The sequence below is a fragment of the Hyperolius riggenbachi genome, chromosome 8 (genome assembly GCF_040937935.1).
Source record: "Hyperolius riggenbachi isolate aHypRig1 chromosome 8, aHypRig1.pri, whole genome shotgun sequence".
Taxonomy (NCBI): domain Eukaryota; kingdom Metazoa; phylum Chordata; class Amphibia; order Anura; family Hyperoliidae; genus Hyperolius; species Hyperolius riggenbachi.
This window is the reverse complement of record NC_090653.1, coordinates 162782032-162803760: the sequence shown is the minus strand read 5'-3', so window position 1 is coordinate 162803760 and position 21729 is coordinate 162782032. Positions and strand designations below refer to the sequence as shown.

Sequence of the window (21729 nt, the reverse complement as noted above, 5' to 3'; positions counted from 1 at the left end):
AGAGAAGGGTGAACCACTCCCTACATCATCTCCAGCTGCCGGAAATGATGTAAGCCAGGAGGAAGAGGAAGAACCAGTGTGGAGAGCAAACCTCAGAGCAATGAAAAAGCCATATAAGGAGATGTCTCAGAGAGATGTGGGCTGCAAATCCGCGCCACCCAGTGGTAGAAAGCAGGAATGCAGATAATACACATCTATATCAGGTTACTGCAATAAGATATAGGAGATATAAAGGATGTAGATAATCAGAACGACACCACCCGGTGGCAGAAAGTGGAATTGCAGACTAACACATCTTATGCACTCTAGTGTAGAAGCTGCAATCCATATTTATGGATGATCTATGACTTAACCAAGTGGCAAAATGTAGACATTGTATGTGGACCTTTGTACTTGGACGCTGTTGGACTCGCAGAGATACTTTGTAAAACTGCATATTTTTTGGCCTAACGCAAGATTGCCCATCATGGCCACACTGGTTCTATGCGTATTATAAGAAGGTTGGAATTTCTGTTGCCGCCTATGGACTTCGCATTCAGTAATTAGAACTTTTGAGGAGATTGCGATTTCCTAATGCATTACTTCATGTGTGTATTCTGATATCTTGTTGTTGTGATATTCCTGTATTTGACTGCAGAGATGTGTGAGGTTTGTAATTATACATTTTGCCACTTGGTTAAGTCATAGATCATCCATAAATATGGATTGCAGCTTCTACACTAGAGTGCATAAGATGTGTTAGTCTGCAATTCCACTTTCTGCCACCGGGTGGTGTGGTTCTGATTATCTACATCCTTTATATCTCCTATATCTTATTGCAGTAACCTGATATAGATGTGTATTATCTGCATTCCTGCTTTCTACCACTGGGTGGCGCGGATTTGCAGCCCACATCTCTCTGAGACATCTCCTTATATGGCTTTTTCATTGCTCTGAGGTTTGCTCTCCACACTGGTTCTTCCTCTTCCTCCTGGCTTACATCATTTCCGGCAGCTGGAGATGATGTAGGGAGTGGTTCACCCTTCTCTTTCTTATTTAAAGCTGCAATGGCGGCTACACAGCACGGCTATCTACCTCACCTTTTAAAGCGGAGTGACGACCGCGGAGCATGTGGGCTATGTCCTGAGGGGATACTTCCGTCTTTCCATGCCAGTCTGCCTGCCTTTCTTTTCATACCCGGCTAAGTATCTTTTACTTATTCACTTCTTTGCAGATCCTAATAGGCTGCTTCCACTTGGTCATTAGTGACTCTGACTGTATTTAAACTGCACTTTTAGTCTGATAGGTTGCACAGTTATTGCATATGTTGAATGATTGTTTTTGTGTAGCACTATATGCACTTTCATGGTTCCAATTTTTTGCACTTTATAATTCTTACTGAACCCGGGTTCATCCACGAGGGGGCTCATTCTCTGAGCCCCCAGTGGTTACAGGTTATACATCCACTGAGACTGAACATAATAGATTATTATATCTAGCAGGCCCATTATGTTGAATATGGCTGGAAATACAATATTATGCTGTTTTTAGATGTTTTTAAATGTTTGTGTATCATTGATATGTGTTTGCAAAGCTTGTAATAAAAATATATTTTTTTGATTGATACATATGGTCTGCAGTGGTGCTGTGTATAGGGGTATCTTTTCTCTTTAGTACTATGAATGTATAAATAATATTATGATTTAGGTATCCAAACATGATAAAGCATTGACGCATAGAAGCTTTAGCCAATCAGAACCTGGCATTTAGAGTAATTCCAGATTAAGCAGCCATATTGCTTCCTATCCCTATAAAAGTAGGGGCTGAAAGCTCATAGTTTGCAGAAGCCAACAATCTCCTGAGAAGACACATGAGGCAGAAGCTACCTTCCCACACGTGGTTCTAGATGCTGAAGAGATGACAGAGAAGGGGTAATATGCTTAATATTCTGGTGATTTACTTTATTAATTTTTCAGCATTAAGTTCTGTTAAGATGTTAGCAAGAAGTTTTTTTAGAAGCTATTTTATATGCTATTTCTTTAAGAAGATTACTACAAGTTTTACACAGCTACTAGATACACAGCTATTGATTAGAGTTGGGCCGAACGGTTCGCCTGCGAACGGTTCCATGCGAACTTCCGTGGTTCGCATTCGCATCCCGCAGGCGAACTTTTGCGGAAGTTCGGTTCGCCCCATAATGCACCATGAGGGTCAACTTTGACCCTCTACATCACAGTCAGCAGGCCCAGTGTAGCCAATTAGGCTACACTAGCCCCTGGAGCCACTCCCCCCCCCCCCCTACTAAAAGGCAGGCAGCGGCGACCATTACGGTCACTCGTGTGCCTGCATTAGTGAGAGTAGGGCGAGCTGCTGCACACTCTCTCTCATAGGGAAAGATTAGTTAGGCTTAGCTTGTCCCTGGCTGCATACCTGTTCTGTGAACCCACCACTGCATACCCGTACTGTGAACCCACCACTGCATACCTGTTCTGTGAACCCACCACTGCATACCTGTTCTGTGAACCCACCACTGCATACCTGTTCTGTGAACCCACCACTGCATACCTGTTCTGTGAACCCACCACTGCATACCTGTTCTGTGAACCCACCACTGCATACCTGTTCTGTGAACCCACCACTGCATACCTGTTCTGTGAACCCACCACTGCATACCTGTTCAGTGAACCCACCACTGCATACCTGTTCAGTGCACCCACCACTGCATACCTGTTCAGTGCACCCACCACTGCATACCTGTTCTGTGAACCCACCACTGCATACCTGTTCAGTGAACCCGCCACTGCATACCTGTTCTGTTCAGTGAACCCGCCACTGTATACCTGTTCTGTTCAGTGAACCCGCCACTGTATACCTGTTCTGTTCAGTGAACAGTTTGTTGTGTCAGTGTGAAGCAGTACCTCAAGTACACTACCTGATTGATGTATACACATGCAAGATGTTTTAAAGCACTTTAGGCCTGTCATTTAGCATTCAATATGATTTCTGCCCTTAAAACGCTGCTTTGCGTCAAATCCAGATTTTTCCTGGGGACTTTTGGCGTGTATCCCACTCCGCCATGCCCCCCTCCAGGTGTTAGACCCCTTGAAACATATTTTCCTTCACTTTTGTGGCCAGCATACATTTTTTTTTTCAAAGTTCGCATCCCCATTGAAGTCTATTGCGGTTCGCGAACTTTAACGCGAACCGAACCTTCCGCGAAAGTTCGCGAACCCGGTTAGCGAACCTAAAATCGGAGGTTCGGCCCAACTCTACTATTGATACAGATGAGACTACTACTATTGATACAGATGAGACTACTTTTGATCTTATTCTACATAACACAACTGTTATATTCTTGTTTTTAAAGTACTTAGAAGATTGGTGATTGCTTGGCTATAAAGGCCTTGATAAGATGGAATACTGTTAGAAGGAAACACTACTTGGAACTGTTCATATTTTGTATATATGCTGTATGATAAGCAAATACAATTTTTTTTATATAAAATCATATACTGAGTGCTCTGATTCTTTTCAAGGTATACCGTCAATCTATAATTACTGTTATAGAGGGTTCAGACCCCGCTATGCGGGATTTATATGATAGCAACGCTTTAAGGGCTGGTCCTTTACTGAGTTAGCAATCATGAAAAAGGCAAGAACCGCTCAGGTTTTTGACACTAGGACAAATGTGAGAATACATTTTGAAGTGTTTTAAATCTTGGATTCGTGTCACATAAAAAAATGACACTTGGTAAAATTCAGCAAAACTACATGAGCAGGTAGCTCACAAAACACCCACTTTTGAATAGCTCTGGTTGTTAGCTTTTTCATAATGGTGACATAAGTGGCTTTTTTTGCTGGTCAGATTCTTCTTGGGCTATACAAAAGAAGAATGTTGCTCTAATGAGAAGTGGAAAAAAATGGAATGCAAAAAGCCATAACTGTACCTTGAGTAAAATTGATTGCTGCACCATCAGTTTATCAAATGCGGTAAATGTGGTGAAAGTGATAGCAGGAGCTGCTGGTGGTGTTCTGGCAGGATGATTTTTTCCTGATTTTAGGGTCTGAAACCTTTTAAAAAGACCCTGGCATCATGTTTTCTTCTTTGCAAAAGGGATGTGAGAAAATGGGTAGACTGGACCCCCAAGCCAAGTGATGATCTTGGCCCATCTCAATGGATGTTCATGAGGATATTTGTTTTCATCTTCCACATTCCAGGAAGTTCATTTTAAATGAGAAAATAGCCTTAGATTTTGTCTAGATATGGGGTAAGAAATGCTGTCTTCTTGTACAATAAATTCATCTTGTATTGTCTGGGGTATTCTTGCTTTTTGCCCGTTATTCTGATCTTTTATTGTAGCCATCTCCGCTTATCTACCAAGTCCATTGAAAGACAAAGCATAACTAATGGCATCTGTCTGCAGTATAAAAAAGTACTTTTGTTAGGACCTAGAAAGCTTTTTATAGTTAAGTCATTTTGGCATAAATAGTACGTTTCCAAAGTTGTAGATCTAGCTTCTTCAGCATGAATGATCCACCCACTAAATCTCCAAGGCCATTTTCTTATGCTAAGCATTGCTATAACCAGCACCACAAAACAATAATTCCAATCATACCTTCTTGTATCTCAGCCTTCTCTGTGCTTAAAGGGACACTTAAGTCAAACAAAAAAAATGAGTTTTACTCACCTAGGGCTTCCAATAGTCCCCTGCAGCTGTCCGGTGCCCTCGCCGTCTCCCTCCGATCCTCCTGGCCCTGCCGGCAGCCACTTCCTGTTTCGGTGACAGGAGCTGACAGGCTGGGGACGCGAGTGATTCTTTGCATTCCCAGACACATTAACACCCTCTATGCTGCTATATGGTATATGATATATGCTATAGTAGCATAGATGGCGCTATTGTGGCCAGGTACGTGAAGAATCACTCACGTCCCCAGCCTGTCAGCTCCTATCACCGAAACAGGAAGTGGCTGCCGGCGGGGCCAGGAGGATCGGAGGGAGACGGCGAGGGCACCGGACAGCTGCAGGGGGCTATTGGAAGCCCTAGGTGAGTAAAACTCATTTTTTTTGTTTGACTTAAGTGTCCCTTTAAAGTGTACCAGAGACAAACAAGTCAGTTTTATACATACCTGGGGCTTCCTCCAGCCCCATCCGCACGGATCGCTCCCACGCCGCCGTCCTTAGCGTTCTCCAGCTCTGGTACTGGGTCCTGTAGCTTTGGCCAGTCTGAGCAGTGCGCTCTCTCCATCTCCCTCTGTCGTAGAATAGTACATGCTTGATTTGTGCCAATGTCCAAAGGTGTATGGAGTGAAACCTTAGCACAAATGGTAAATTATGCCTGCCCCTTCCTCCCTTGGCAAACTTTTCTGCTATTCAGGGACGGGGCTACAAGTGGGGCAAAGGGGGCAACTGCCCCCGAGTCCACCTTTGCCAGCCAGTCAAAGATGCCCTGCATCCCGGCCATGGCATCCACCTGCTCAGTGTGTGTGGTTTTCCTGGGTGCCGCTGCGGGCGGTGATGTGAACAGTCGGGGAGCCAAACGTAGACAATACATACTTGTTTCCTGCTGGTGGCGTCCTGGTCTCAATGGCTCCGTGGCTGTTACATGCACGTGGCCAGCCACAGTGCAACGCTGCACCCATCATGTTACGTGGGCATGGACGTGTGTGTCACCAGATGTGCCTGCTTGCAACCTGCCTGACTGGTGAGTCAATTGCTCACTCTCCGCTCTGGTGGGGGGTGGGTTGGATGGGTCTTGAAACCTGGCCTGGCTGCCATCATGCAATGTAACACCTAAACTTGGCCTGGCTGCCATAAAAATGCAAGGGAAGGGGATGGGACTTCAGGCCTGCTATGTAAACCCTGGGGGGGTGTTGGGACTGACTTGAAGCCTGCCATGTAAACCCTTAAAGTGACCGGGGTTGTGGGGGAGGGGAGGCTGGGGGAATATGCCTCATAGATGGACTTGCAGCCTGCTATCTAAACCCTATAAGTGACCCAGCAGTGTATATGTGTGTGGGAGGAGGACTTGTTTAGATAGGCTTGCTTCAAGTTCATTTTGCATGCATATCCCCAGTCATCTCCCCCCCCCCCCCCCCTTCCAATACAGGGTCACATTTAGGGTTTAGATAGCAGGCTGTCAGTTCATATTGCATCCATGTACTCCTAGAGAGGGCACGATCTAGTTGGGAAGGGGGGGTGGTCAGTCGACTTGAGGAGCTGTGGGGATTTGCTAAAATAAAGGGGCCTCTACCCTAATAATGCCAATTTTGGGGACCCCCAGATTAATTCTGCCCCGGGGCCCCATTGTCCCTAAACTTGCCCTAATGATTTACATCTTATTACCTAATTACCTAATGATTGACATCTTTAGTCATGTGATATTGGTAAAATGATTAAATGGCCTTGTCATCTGAGATTGAGCTCTTTGTTCGAGATAGAAACCTGTAACCATGGGTTCATGTGTGTAGAGTATTTATGCTGGTTAGGCATGAATACTGGCCCCATTTGCAGACCAGCACTATCGCTTAAAGGATACTATAGTCTTCAGTAAAATTTAAAACCGGGGGGAGCAGGCATGTTTAGTGGGTTCTCCTGATGCCCACTGCTCCCTCCATTTTCCTCCGTCCACCTCCGTTATGATGCACAGACACGCCAAAGGTACTTCCTGGTCGGGAGGGTCGGCGAGCACTGCGCAGGCGCTGCCCCACGATGCGCGTCCTTTGACGTAGTTGTGATGCAGTTGTAACGTAATGCGCCTGCAGCAGTCCCATTACAAAGACATTTAGTACCAATGAATTCAGAACATCTGGTCTACATACTATTTCTGTGGTAACGGTTTAAGGTATTTTAAATGCAGAGTATAAGTACACAACCAGAGCAGCAGCAACGTTATTCTTCATTATCCATCAGTATAGGTACACTTAGGGAGTGACAGCGCAGCTTAGGCCATGAAATGACTTCAGGACCATGATCAGCTCCATTTTAACTAAAGGCATAGTGTTCTAATGCAGTGTTTCTCAACATTTTATTGGTTTGTACCCCTTTTAAAACCCTGTACTCACCAAGTACCCCCTAGCATAGTAAACATTATCACAAGTACCCCTTGACAAATATATATTTAATCGTAGTACATGATAATTAGTTCTAAAACATTTCCAGGCATGTACTATCGCTTTTAATTAACTAAAATACTAATTTGGTGTTGTTTAAATAAGATTTATAATTTTCTAAAACTCAAAGTTTGGTATTCTTGGTTAAGTATATTAAGTCCGAGTACCCCCTGGAACCATCAGAAGTACCCCCTGGGGTACGCGTACCACACGTTGAGAACCTAGGTTCTAATGTATGTGGTATGGGATCTCCCCACTAGAAAGATTTCAAAATGACTGCAGTAGAGCAGTGTGGTTTATTATATCACATTATTCATTAGTTTAAAAAGATCCACGGGCGCAATAGTAAAATATTGTGCTATTCTACTTACAATTATGAAATTGGTAGGGCATTCATTTGCATCGGTAGATAAAAAAAATTGGTGTTCACTTAAGTGACTCATCTGTATGCTAAAGGGATGTTTTTATTTTTTTTTTAACTCACAAAGGTGAGTAAAGGGCACAGAGGCAAAGTCGCTGCCTTTTAAATTGTAGGCTTTTTTCCCCTTTGCATGGCAATTTAGCTGCTTGATTATTTAGATACGTTGTTCTCTTATATATTGCAACTTAAGGTGGCCATTCATGTTTTGGTGTTTAATCGATCAATAGATAATTTTTTCTATCTATGTTAACCACTTTGAAACCCTTGCTACGCTTATCTACTCCCCACAAAACTTCATCTGAAGCTCAGGGGAGTAGATAGGCGTACTTGTGGTAAACAGTGTGCTGTATGCCCAATAAGCTATCTGATTATGTATATAGGGTATCATTTTAACCGTGACAAGTGAGAGAATAGATTTTGTGGTGTTTGACAACTGAGGGATAAGTCGTGTGATTTTTTTTTTTTACCGGAAAACTGAATGAAAAGCAATAAAACTGTTATTTTCATGTACTCTATACCCCCAAATAAATACTTGTAAAAACAACAAAAGTGACAGCATTAAAAAGAGAATACATAGTTACCCTAGGGACTTAGCTTTTAAAATATGTATGCCATGAGAGTGTATTACTGTTAATCATGAAGATAAGGGCTTTTAATTACTGATAGAGTACAATGAGAAATCAAAAAACACAAACCAGAAACTTATTATCGCCATACATTGTACTAGGAACATTATTTAAATGTTGAGATAACCAGGACAAATTAGCAAATACAATGTGTGTGTTTTACCCATGGTAACATTGTTTATTTGAAAACTATAGTGGATGGAAATGGAGAAAGTGTATTTTTTCCTTTTTTTTCTCATTTTTCCCTTTAAAATGCACAGATAATAACATAATTACTAAAAGCAAATATCACCCTCACAAAGCATAATTTGTGGCAAAAAAAACAAGATATAGATCATTTACATCTGATGAGTAGCAATAAAGTTATTGGTGAATGAATGGGAGGAGCGCTGAAATGTGAAAATTGCTCTGGTTTTTAAAGAGAATCTGTATTGTTAAAATCGCACAAAAGTAAACATACCAGTGTGTTAGGGGACATCTCCTATTACCCTCTGTCACAATTTCACCGCTCCCTGCCACATTAAAAGTAGTCAAAAAACAGTTTTAAAAAGTTTGTTTATAAACAAACAAAATGGCCACCAAAACAGGAAGTAGGTTGATGTACAGCATGTCCACACATAGAAAATACATCCATACACAAGCAGGCTGTATACTGCCTTACTTCTGAATCTCAAGAGATCACTTGTGTGTGTTTACCTTCTGTCCCCAGCTTCTCTCATGCACTGAACATTACAGGCTTCCTGCAGACAGCTCTACCTAGTTAATTCCTCAGTATGTGACATTCCAGCTCCTTTCACAGCCTCCAGAGGAGGATTTTTATCCAGCTCTCTTCTATCACTGATAAGATAGCAGAGAAGCTGCTGGCTTATGTAAATAAAACACACACTGGAGTGTGCATAGAGGAACAGTTCAACACTGAAGAACTTGGCAGCCTTCCAGACACAGGCCGACAAGTCTGACAGGGGAAAGATACATTGATTTATTACAGAGATGGTTATAGTAGAAAGAGCTACAGTAAGCCAGAACACATAAGAATAGGTTTAGGAACTTGTAGGATGGTAGAAAAAACGTTGTAATTTTTGTTACAGAGTCACTTTAAGCAAAAAACCCTGTGGTGCTGAAGTGGTTAAATTGATGCAAATTTAGCAGGTTCAATTTATGCAGACCGATTATATGCCAGATAATGAAAAAAAAAAAAAAAAAAAACACTTGATCAAACAGAATACAAAATATCCATTGACTGTACAAAATAGAGTTCATTTAAGTGATAATGTCATGGATTCAGCTCTCTAACTTGGGCTGTTGCCATGTCACTTGTACTGCATGCACATCATTAGCACTTTATTTGTTCCCTGATGAAGTCTTGATATATAGGTGAAACATGCTGGATTAGTAATTTGGGGTGTTTGCTAGACCTCTTTGTATGGGGGGGGGGGGGGGGTTACTGTAAAGGGCCATTACCACATTTTGGCTCCACAAAAAACTCTCCTTTTTGGTCCAATAGGCCCAACACAGTGTTTGTCTGGACACCTATCAGTCTAATATCAGGAATGTTTTTTTTTGTTCCTGTGTTATTTATACCTCCCCCCATCCTGAAGATTGTGTGTTCATGTATGGTGGTGGTTTATGTTTGAGGCCCATTTCATTAATCACTATTTATTAAAATTAAAAGTTAAGTTTTGGGTATTAAAATACCACATAGAGAAGGCCTCACTTTAGGAACTGTTTTACAGGTCCAGTGTTTGGGATGACACAAGTATTGTGTATTTGTTTGGAATATTCTCCAAAATGTTAGCAAGCTTAAATAAGATGCCTCACTTTAGGAAGTTACAGATTTATTTAAACAAATAAATTAATCTGCTTTCTAGGAAAAAAGGTTGGACCACCAGGAGCTGCTGGACCTCCAGGTCCTGTTGGGCCACAAGGGCCACCTGGGCCTCCAGGCCCTCCCGGAATACCAGGAATCCCTGGAATACCAGGATCAAATGCTATGGGCCCTCCAGGACCACCTGGGCCACCAGGTCCACAAGGCCCTCCAGGAAATCAAGGACCAACTGGTATGGAGCAGGGAAGTTGTTAATTTGCACTGGATGTTGATAAGTGCTTCTTGTTGATATTTTTTTTTTTCTATAAAAAATCAGGTTCTACAGAAAAGACCAGCTCCAAAGAAACACAGGTTAGTCTCACCTGTTATGGATCTTTTCTCTTTTGATTTTAGCCATATGATTAAGGCCTCTTTCACAGTGCGACGTTTAAGTCGCACGTTATAAAATATTTTAACGCAGAGTAATGCACAGTAATGCAAAGTCTGTGCGACATTCACAGTGCTCATGTTGCATTAGTGTGTAACGTGTAGCATAATTAGAAAGTGCTGCATGCTGTGCGTTTAGCAATCAATCTGCTGCTTTACTTGTGTTGCACATGCTTATTAATGTTTTTTTTTCTTTAAAATATTCCGCATGCGCCGTTTTTGTTCCATAGTAAATACATTTTCTAACGTGAGACTTTAGCGTCGCACTGTGACAGTGTATATGCGTTGCGTTAGGGCTGCGTTGTGCGACTTTAACGTCGCATCAAACGCAACGTCCTACTGTGAAAGTAGCCTAAATGTCCAGTTTTGAGATGATGCTCTGTATAAATACTGGTTTATTATATGCATCAGCCTCTGTATGAGCATGCAGTCCTAGCCAAAAGTTTAGTGAATCACACAAATACTGGTGTTTACAAAAAGTGCTTCCTCAGTGTTTTTAGACTTTTGTCAGCGGTTTTTGAGGTCTATTGAAGTATAATTACACATGTTGCATACGTTTCAAATGCTTTTATTGACAATTACATCAAGTTTATGAAAAGAGTCAATATTTGCAGTATTGGCCCTTTTTTTTTTTTTTTTAAGACCTCTGCAATCCACCCTGGCATGATGTCAATCAACTTTTGCGCCAAATCCTGACTGATGGAACCTCATTCTTTGATAATCCGTGTTTAATAATCGGTGTTTGCCGCTTGTCAGAATTTATTAGTTTTTGTTTGTCCACAAGGATTGACCTCAAGTTCTCAAATGGATTAAAGTCTGTGAAGTTTCCTGACCATGGACCCAAAATGTCAATATTTTGTTCCCTGAGCCACTTAGTTATTACTTTTGGCCGTATGGCACAGTGCTCCATCATGCGGGAAAAGGCATTGTTCTTCACCAAACTGTTCTTGGATGGTTGAAAGAAGTTGCTGTTGAAGGATTTTTTGATACCATTTTTAATTTATGTTGGTTTTCTTGGGCAAAGTTGGGAGCGAGCTCACTCCCTTGGATGAGAAGCAGCCCCCTTCAGGCTAATCGGTCTCTTGCCATTCTCCTTCGCTGCCTGGATCTTCTGCTATAGGTCCTGGTAATTCGGCCAGTCGGGACCAGACAGCACAGTCCGGCTGCGCGCTCCTTTGGCCGGGAACGTTCTGTGCCTGTGCTGACTGTATGAATTACCGGGATCCATATGGGAAGATAGAGGCGGTGGAGGAGGATGGCGAGGGGCCGATTTGCCTGAAGGGGGCTGGAGTGAGACCCGGGTATGGATACAACTTCTTTTCATCCATTTCATGTTTACTTTAACTTCAAAATATTGGAAACTATAGAATTAATTTCAGAGTAAATTTATTGTAAAAATGTGCCTTTGAACACCCAATTAGTCAGAAGTATTCAAAACACAGGATCACATGCATGGTATTGGTCTTCGTAATGTACAATATTTTAGGATATAGCGGTTTGTATATTTAGATTTGTTAAAACTTCAATAAATTATTTTGAAACAAAAAAAAAAATCTGTGTGGCAGGAATTGATCCCTCTCTGATCAAATTCATGTCTGAGAGCAATCAATCTTTTGGCCCAATCGGGTGCCTCTTTAGAAGTGTGTGGGCACCTTAACTTGTTTGGTGCTATAGATCTAAAACCATCTAACTGTGCAGCTATCTAATAGGAATTTGATATCATTTGAGGACAGACAGTTCAACAATTTTATTCAGTTGAAAAGAGTCGGTTCATAGAACAGCAGATGAAGTTTCCAGGCAGGCACATGCTGTGCACCACACTTTACTGCTATAAATCCTGCTTCTGGTGATGGAGAGGGAGTAGCTTTTCTCTTGCCAACAAAAGCAACATACAATTATTGCTAGATGTTCTCTGTGTTTTTAGCAGTTTATTTTCTGCTGACTGAGAAAGTGGTAGAGGATGGTAATTAATAAATTGTTGTGTATTTTTAGAAACTGTGTTCTTATGATCAATATTCCATCTGCTTTTCATCAATTGCCCCTGACTAGAGAAGAGCTCCAACTTCACAGTTTTGTGAAAACTCTCATTTTAAAAACTGACACAGAAAAGGGGGTCCAACATGCATCGTAGGTTGCTAGGTGCATTATAGACCTGCACAGCCAAGCATCTACAGCTCACATTAGAATATGAGGTGCCATGCAGCACCACTGGTGTTTCCCTGCAGATTTTTTGTTTTACAGAGGATTAATAGTTGTAATTAAGTTGATAATTTCGTATTGCATAGTTTCATATTTATCTGATTTCTTCTTTCTTTTTAGCCAGCTGTCGTTCACCTTCAAGGCCATGGCTCAGCAATCCAAGTGAAGAATGGTAAGAGACCAATCACAGTTTTTCAGTTCCTAATATTGGCCTGTGACAGCTTACAGCATTAAATCTAAAATTGGATGCTGCAAACTCCAAAAGTATTGTTGATTAATCTAAATTATAAGTATCTTCTATTAAAATTAAGTCTTCAAATTGGAAAATCTTTTGTTTTGATGTGCATCTATCCAAACATGCTCAACACCCCTAGAGCTTGCTAGTTTCTGATTACCAAAGTTTTGGCCTTATCGGTTTCGATGGGAGTCACTCCAGTATTTCCCAGTTTGATGTGCCTGGTTTTTGGCTTCAACAGCACAATGAACCAATAGTTACTTGTAAGAAGATGAGACCAGGATCATCAATTTTCTTCAATTTATAGCTTTTTTATTCAAGACAGGTATAGTACATGGTATTAGCAACTTTTCGCAGTGTATACCTCCTCCAAAACGTTGCTATTACCATGTGCTATACCTGTCATGAATAAAAGAGCTATACATTGAAGAAAATTGATGGTGCCGGTCTCCTCTTCTTACTAAGTTTGGGCCTTCACACCTACTTTGAAAATAGGTCCTACTTCCTCACGAAGACACTGGAGTCCATATTCACCTTTTCTCCTGAGTTTTCTCCAAGTTGATATTCTCACGCCTTGCCAATAAAATTACTTTCAAACCCCCAGCAAGCAAGAGTATACACAAAATCAATTTCATAGTACTTATTTTTTTTTACTACTTTTTGGTACTTTTTAATTTGCTAAATGCAGAAAAGTTACCGTATTGTTTTATTAAAGCACAACAGTACTGCTTTGCTTTACATTTTCTATTTTTAACATAATTTTTTTTTTTAGAACAAGAAAGGCATCCAATATACAACATTGGTTGAATACAATGGTTGCCCACGCAGGGGCACAAATGGTCAAACACAATAGCTCAATAACACAATGTTAGATACAGTAGCTGTCTTGCCCTTCATATTTAACAGTATTATAAAATAGGCATAGATAAAAGAACAATTTTCTAACAATATTGTTGCTGACACACCTGTAAATCAGAAACTGACTCATGCTCTACACTTTAGTTGTTGGGTGCATGTTATGATCAACATGGGCAACATCTTTTCCTTGAAACATGCGAGATGAATTATTCTTAGAAAACATTACACGTCAATTTCAGCCAGACATATAATTCAGGTATTCAGGTGATTCTTTATAATCACTCCAAACTGCCCATATATTATAATACTTATCATACTCGTCTTTACTTTCCAACACCGTTTCCTCTATAAATTGTCTTTCGTTCACCTTCTCAAACCAGTCCTTCACTGAAGGTACATAGCTAGATTTCCAATGAAGGGGCAGCAGACCCCTGTCTGCGCTCAACATGTGAGGGACCACATATTTCCTGTAAGATTTGCTTTTTGATAAGTGAAGTAAGACACTCCACGGTTGTCCTCTATTGATTGGCAGGGCACCTTTCGAATGATTATCAATACTTCATCCCAATATATATAAGTTTAGGGCTTTCCCAGAGCATGTGGAGCAGCGTACCTCTGTTCCCACAACCCCGCCAACAGCTATCATTTCCTGTTCGAACAATTACAGCCAACCTGTCCGGTGTCCTGTACCACCTAGTAAGCGTTTTATATGTACCTTCTTGTATTCTAGTGCTAATGGAAGACTTATGTGCATGGTCTAGAATGATAGCTTTCTGAGAATCCTTTAAAGGGCACCCGATCTCCCTTTACCAAGCTCTCAAAAAAAAAGTAACGGGGAAGTAGTCATTTGATTTAAAAGCAATTGATATAATTTTGAGAAGGTATGGTCTACTTTTCCTTTCTTACAGTTGTGTTCAAAATTGTTCAACCCCCACTGAAATTGAGTGTTTTGGCCAGTTTGACATTGATTTTGATCATTTCAGTCATCTTGTTTACAATTAAATCAAAGAGGCACTTGTAAGTCAGATAAATATAACATAACATTTATAATGAAATAACCACAAATGTCTTTTCTGTGCTCACATCATTATCCGTTTTATTCAGGGCTCGTTTCCACTATCGCGAATCCGCATGCGTCCAACGCATGCGGATTCGCACATGTAATGTAAGTGGATGGGCCTGTTTCCACTCTTGCGTTGGGGATGTGCGTTTTTTCAAGCGGTGAAAAAACGCACAAAAGAGCCAACGAATTCGCCTGCGAGTGGAATGCAGGCGAATCGCACACAACGTATTTAATAGTAAAAACGCATGCGTTTTTTACATGCGGTTTTACCCGCGATTTCGCGTGCGATTTCGCTCCTTTTTAATGTTATTTTGCCCTGGCAGTGTCATGGTTAATTTCGCATGGCACCCTGCCATGCGAAATCGCACGCGAAATCGCGGGTAAAAACGCATGCGGAAACGCATCCGCATGCGTTTTTACAAGCGTCGGAATGCTTAGAAATCGCGTCGCAACAGTGGAAACGAGCCCTCAACCTCCAAGTGACATTCATTCTTAGTACTTAGTACAACATCCTTTTCCAGTTATAACCGCTTTTTAACGTGAAGCATAGCTTGACACAAGTGTCTTGCAGCGATGTACTAGTGGACTTGAAGGTATGCTTGGGATCATTGTCCTGTTGAAAGGTCCAACGTCTCCCAAGCTTCAGGTTTGTGACGGACTGCATCACATTTTCATCCAATATCTCCTGGTACTGGAGAGAATTCATGGTGCCGTGCACACGCTGAAGCTTCCCTGTACCTGCAGAAGCAAAACAGCCCCAAAGCATGATTGACCCCCCCCCCCACCATGTTTCACAGTAGGGAAGGTGTTCTTTTCTTCATAGGCCTTGTTCTTCCTCCTCCAAACATAGCTTTGATCCATGGGCCCAAACCATTCTAATTTTGTTTCATCAGTCCACAGAACACTATCCCAAAACGTTTGTGGTTTGTCCACATGACTTTTGGCATACTGCAGTCGGCTCTTCTTATTCTTTGGAGACAGCAAGGGGAGTACTGACATGGAGTCCTTCATTACGCAGTGTGCGCCTTATTGTCTGAGCTGAAACTTCAGTACCCGCGTCTGACAAATCTTTTTTCAGTTCCTCAGCAGTCACACTGGGACTTTTCTCTACTTTGAGCTTCAGGTAACACACAGCAGTCGAAGTCAGCATCTTCTTTCTGCCACGACCAGGTAGCATTTCAACAGTGCCCTTTGCCTTGAATTTGCGAATGATGCTTCCTATGGTGCCTCTTGGTATGTTTAACATCTTTGTAATCGCCTCTTCTTTTGTCTTCCTGGACCATTCTCTTGACTTCACCATGTTTGTAAACACACCAGTAAATATCTAGAAAGGAGCGGAGTATCAGTCTTTTTAAATCTGCCTAATTGGAGCTTCTTATGGTTGATTGCTGCCCGTTAACATCCACAGGTGTTTTCAATACCTGATCGAAAACACTTGAATGAACCTCAGTTCTTAAGAGTGCTAGTCTTTAAGGGGTTGAATAATTGTGTCAATGAAGAAATCACACAAAAAACATTTAATACTGTATTACAAAAACAATTGATTTGGTTCTTTAAACAGTCCTTGTAAAATGTAATTCTTAACACAATTACAAGTGTACACTAAATTCCCTAAAACCCTTTACAGCATTGGGGGTTGAATAATTTTGAACACAACTGTAGTTAAAAGGTCCACCCATTCAGACATCCTCCCCTCGTCATGCTTTATATTTTCTAAACATTGCATTCAGTTAATCAGGTTAAATGCATTTACTTGTGAATAGATACTGTGCTGAAAAGTATATACTCGCATATAAGCCGACCGCATATAAGCCCCCCCACACACACACACACTTTTACCTAGAAGACAGTAAAAAATGATTGACCCCCATATAAGCCGGAGGTAGCAAATGCTGGCGGCCGTATTCCCCTAGTGTGTCCCAGTATAGCTAGTATAGTGCCCAGTATGGCTAGTATAGTGCCCAGTATGGCTAGTATAGTGCCCAGTATAGCTAGGTAGTGCCCCAGTATAGCTAGTATAATGCCCAGTATAGCTGGTATAGTGCCCAGTATAGCTAGTATAGTGCCCAGTATAGGTAGGTAGTGCCCAGTATAGGTAGGTAGTGCCCAGTATAGTTAGTATTGTGCCCAGTATCGCTAGTAAAGTGCCCCAGCATAGCTAGTATAGTGCCCAGTATAGCTAGTATAGTGCCCAGTATAGCTAGTATAGTGCCCCAGTATAGCTAGTATAGTGCCCCAGTATAGCTAGTAAAGTGCCTCAGTATCGCTAGTAAAGTGCCTCAGTATCGCTAGTAAAGTGCCTCAGTATCGCTAGTAAAGTGCCTCAGTATCGCTAGTAAAGTGCCTCAGTATCGCTAGTAAAGTGCCTCAGTATCGCTAGTATAGTGCCTCAGTATCGCTAGTATAGTGCCCCAGTATCGCTAGTATAGTGCCCCAGTATCGCTAGTATAGTGCCCCAGTATCGCTAGTATAGTGCCCCAGTATCGCTAGTATAGTGCCCCAGTATCGCTAGTATAGTGCCCCAGTATCGCTAGTATAGTGCCCCAGTATCGCTAGTATAGTGCCCCAGTATCGCTAGTATAGTGCCCCAGTATCGCTAGTAAAGTGCCCCAGTATAGCTAGTAAAGTGCCCCAGTATAGATAGTATAGTGCCCTCCCGCCTCCCCTCTCCCCCGCGGCCGCCGCTGCTTTTACCTGAGCCGGCGCCGCTTCTTCTATTCCCCTCCTGTCCGGCTCCGTAATTCACAGCAGCACTCTTCACAGCGGCTGCTGTGATGAGGCAGGAAGCAGTAGAGCGCGACTTCCTGTAGTGGCGGTTACTATGGGAACTGCTCTCTCTCTCTACTGCAGCCACCGTGAAGAGCGCTGCTGTGAATTACGGAGCCGGACAGGAGGGGAATAGAAGAAGCGGCGCCGGGTTAGGTAAATGAGACGCGAACGGGAGTGAGGGCGCGCGGGGGGGGGGGGGGGCGTGAGGACGCGTAACCCGGCGGGGGGGGGGCGCGGACCACCCCCACCACATGACTCGCATACAAGCCGACCCCCTAACTTTTGATCCACTTTTTGGGGGGTCAAAAATTTGGCTTGTATGCGAGTATATACGCTAATATTGTTTGAAAAATACATTCCTAATTTAAATATAAATAATCAGTGTAACAACTGGGCTCAGTTCAGAAGTATGTCACAGTTGCACATGCAATTTTATTTAATGTTCTTAAAGGGGTCCTTTTTTAAAACAAAAACTGACACTTACCTGGGGCTTCTACCGCCCCCCTGCAGCTGTCCTGTCCCGCACCATCCTCTACGATCCTCCGTTCCGTGCCGCCAGTCACCGTCCAATTCTTTGTCTAACTAGGAGAATGCAGCCACGCGCGTCCTCACTCCCGTTCGTGTCTCCGGGAGCTTCCTGCACAGGCGTAGTACGAAGGCAAGCAGGAGCTAGGGTGCGCGTCCGCAGTTGCATTTGTCTAGTTAGACGAATAATTGGACTGTGACCGGCGGCGAGGAACAGAGGATCATAGAGGACGGCGCGGGACAGGACAGCTGTAGGGGGCCAGTAGAAGCCCCAGGTAAGTGTCAGTTTTTCTTTTTAAAAAGAACCACAAAACCCCTTTAAATATAATCTTTTAAAGTGCACCTAAACTCTGTGATAGTCTACTTTAGGGAAACCAGCAGGCATCCCCATAGACTAGCAATAAACACACATTTCCAGAATGAATTTCCCTGCTCCGGCACCGTTAAACGTAATAAAAAAAGTATACCACACTGTAGCCATTACCTTTGCTATTGAAACCTGAAAAGGAAAAAAAAAAAAAGAAAACCCTCATACTTACTGAGAATTAAGCCAGGGAATGCAGCAAGTCCCTTGGGGTGGCCATCTTCCAGTTACCAGGATTTTTTTTCTTTCCCCTGACTCATTCAATCAGCAGCCAGGAATGGCTCAGAGCAGAAGAGAGAAGATGGCTGCCACTGAGGGACTTGCTGCATTCCGGTGCTTTGTTTTCGGTAAGTGTGAGGGTTCTCTTAATTTTGTTTAAATATTTAGTTAGCCAAGGTATTTAGTTAAAGTGGTGTGATTTTTTAGTACATTTAACGGTGCCGGAGCGGCACAATTTGTTGTGGAAATGTGTGTTCAGTGCTAGTCTGTGGGGATTCCCGCTGGATCCTCTAAAGTAGACTAGCGCCCTAAACTATTCCACAGGAGAGAAGGAAAACACAGATAACCAAACCCTGTTTGTATTTAGAGATAGCAGCCTGTGTAACACACACACTGTAGACACACGCCGAACTGGAGGAAACAACGGGTCCGTCGTCACCTCCCGCTGGGCGTGTTTTCAGCAAACAGTCCGGCGTGTGTACAGTCTGTCGGCAGAAGTTTTGTAGTGGACAGCACTCCCCAATCTTGTAGAAACGGTGTGCCAGGTCAATAGGTCCAGCAGCATTCAAGACCCAGTACAGTAACGTGAAAGTTGAAGACCGGCACCATCCAGCAATTATAGCTCAATTTTATTAAATTCAAAAAGACAGCATGACATCTAAACAACGTTTCGGAGGAAGAACCTCCTTTATCAAGTTCCTGTCAGTGTCTAAAATATATCATAATACACTCTCTTTAAATAGTATTTAAAGAGTGTATTATGATATATTTTAGACACTGACAGGAACTTGATAAAGGAGGTTCTTCCTCCGAAACGTTGTTTAGATGTCATGCTGTCTTTTTGAATTTAATAAAATTGAGCTATAATTGCTGGATGGTGCCGGTCTTCAACTTTCACGTTACAGTCTGTCGGCAGACTGATACGGCTGTTTCTGAGCGATCCGCCACAGAAACAGCCGTATCAGTCTGCAGACAGACTGTACACACGCCGGGCTGTCGCTGGAACGCCCGCCCAGCGGGAGGTGACGACGGACCCGTCGTTTCCTCCAGTCCGGCGTGTGTACGGACCTTAATTCTCCCTTATCTGCTAGTAATGAGCCACTGTAATTAGTGTTTCAATCAATTTTTATTGGATTATAAAGAAAAACAGAACATATAAAGACAAGACATTTTGAAGCATAAAGTTCACAAGTTTTTGCATGTGTACATACATCTATTGTAAGCCAATGGTACATCGATAAAGTATGAATAGGAAAAGTAAAACATTAACTGCTGTTATGGGAAAGTTGATTTCAAACCCAAGCTAACAAGGTATAGAACATTTAAATCTTGACAAGTGCTGTTACACAAATCTTGGGAAGAGGATTAAGGAGTACATAAAATTTATTGCGTCCTTAGAGGGAGGTGGATTCCGCCCATTCATAAACCTGAAAGGCTGGGCTGGATCAGGTCCCCTTTGCCATATGTTGCAGAAGCAAGAGTTATCCAACCACCAGCGTGGTTAGAGAGTTCTGAATTATCGCTTGTATAGTGGGAAGGTTGATGGCTTACTAGTATATCTTAGCCCATAGGCTTATTCTGAATTATGTAAGCCATTTAGTCTAGAGGTTAAGGGAATCAAAAGTAGGAAGCGGAAATGTAGAGAAGAAAAGCAGAAGAGGAGAGTAAGATAAAGTAAATGAGGGACGAGGAGTGGTCCTTAGCAAGGTCAAGAGCCATAAGTTGCCGAAAATATAGGGTGGCAATATATCAGGTGTCCTTAACCCATGCCACTGTAATTTGAGCTGTTATCTCTGAGGCTGCATTTCCACTTGTGCGGTGCGAATCGCCGCGGTAAAAATTCGCATGCGGATGCGAATTTTCATGCGAATTCACATGAAAATTTGAATGGATGACGATGTATGCGAATTTAACCATGGCAGTGCTGGTGTGCTTTTCCATTGTTTCTATGTGAATTCGCATGCAAAGTCGCATACCCAAACCTCATGCGAATTTCCTATTAAATACATTGTATGCGATTCGCATAGCGGTATGCGATATGCGAATTCTGATGGCTCTGCCATGCAAAAATTTTTCTGCACAGAAAAACGCAAAGGAATCCTGACAAGTGGAAACAGTCCCATTCACTTGTATTGCTATGCGAATTTGCATGCAAAAAACGCATGCGAATTCGCGATAGTGGAAATGGGCCCTGAACTGTGCCACGGTGTGCTGCTCAGACAGGCTATATGTAAACACAGGAGTTTAAAACTGTATTGTCACCATAAAAATCAAATTTTAACAGCAACTGGTGTTAGTGTATTAAGTGATAAAGATGCTAATCCTGCATTCAAAACTTGCAAAACTTTTTCTGCTGTTATGGTTTGTAGTTATCACATACTTTAGGAGCACTGGCCCTAGTGCCAAACAGTGCCAAAGAGTTGAATGCTGGGAGTTCTTTTTATCTATATTATATTGCTCCTCTTCCATTTATTTCCCTGCCTAGCTGCTTATCAAAAACACCCTCTAATTACTTGTGTTTACAAGCAAGGCTGAGGTGACTCAGTGATTGGATGTGTAAATAAAAAAAATAGACAGTGCAGTTGTTAGTATACAACTCGGTGGGAGTGTCTGAAGACTCTGGGAGGAGGGCAGCTAATGAATACACAATGAGCAAGAGAAGAGAGGGGGGAAAACAAGAGTCAGGGATTAGCTTTGGCAAGATAGCCACTGACTAGAATTGGATTTTCTGCTTTTCCTTTGTAAAATTCACAGGAATCATTACGTGGATAGCACAATACATCTGTTATGTAAGTAGAAGTAGTATTTACAGTGGGTTGCAAAAGTATTCGGCCCCCTTGAAGTGCTCCACATTTTGTCATATTACTGCCACAAACATGAATCAATTTTATTGGAATTCCACATGAAAGACCAACACAAAGTGGTGTACACATGCGAAATGGAATGAAAATCATACATGATTCCAAACATTTTTTACAAATAAATAACTGCAAAGTGGTGTGTGCAGAATTATTCGGCCCCCTTTGATCTGAGTGCAGTCAGTTGCCTATAGACATTGCCTGATGAGTGCTAATGACTAAATAGAGTGCACCTGTGTGTAATCTAATGTC

General features: G+C 42.2%; 1 protein-coding gene across 4 annotated transcripts in view; it reads left to right on the top strand.

Annotated features, from left to right (window-relative positions):
• Positions 1-21729, top strand: part of EDA (ectodysplasin A) — a 268344-nt gene that overhangs the window by 187156 nt on the left and 59459 nt on the right. For all 4 annotated transcript variants that reach the window (XM_068247652.1, XM_068247651.1, XM_068247650.1 and 1 more), the window contains 3 exons: positions 10005-10193; positions 10278-10312; positions 12707-12758. In XM_068247652.1, coding sequence (XP_068103753.1) covers positions 10005-10193; positions 10278-10312; positions 12707-12758 — 276 coding nt within the window. The remainder of the gene's footprint in view (positions 1-10004; positions 10194-10277; positions 10313-12706; positions 12759-21729) is intronic.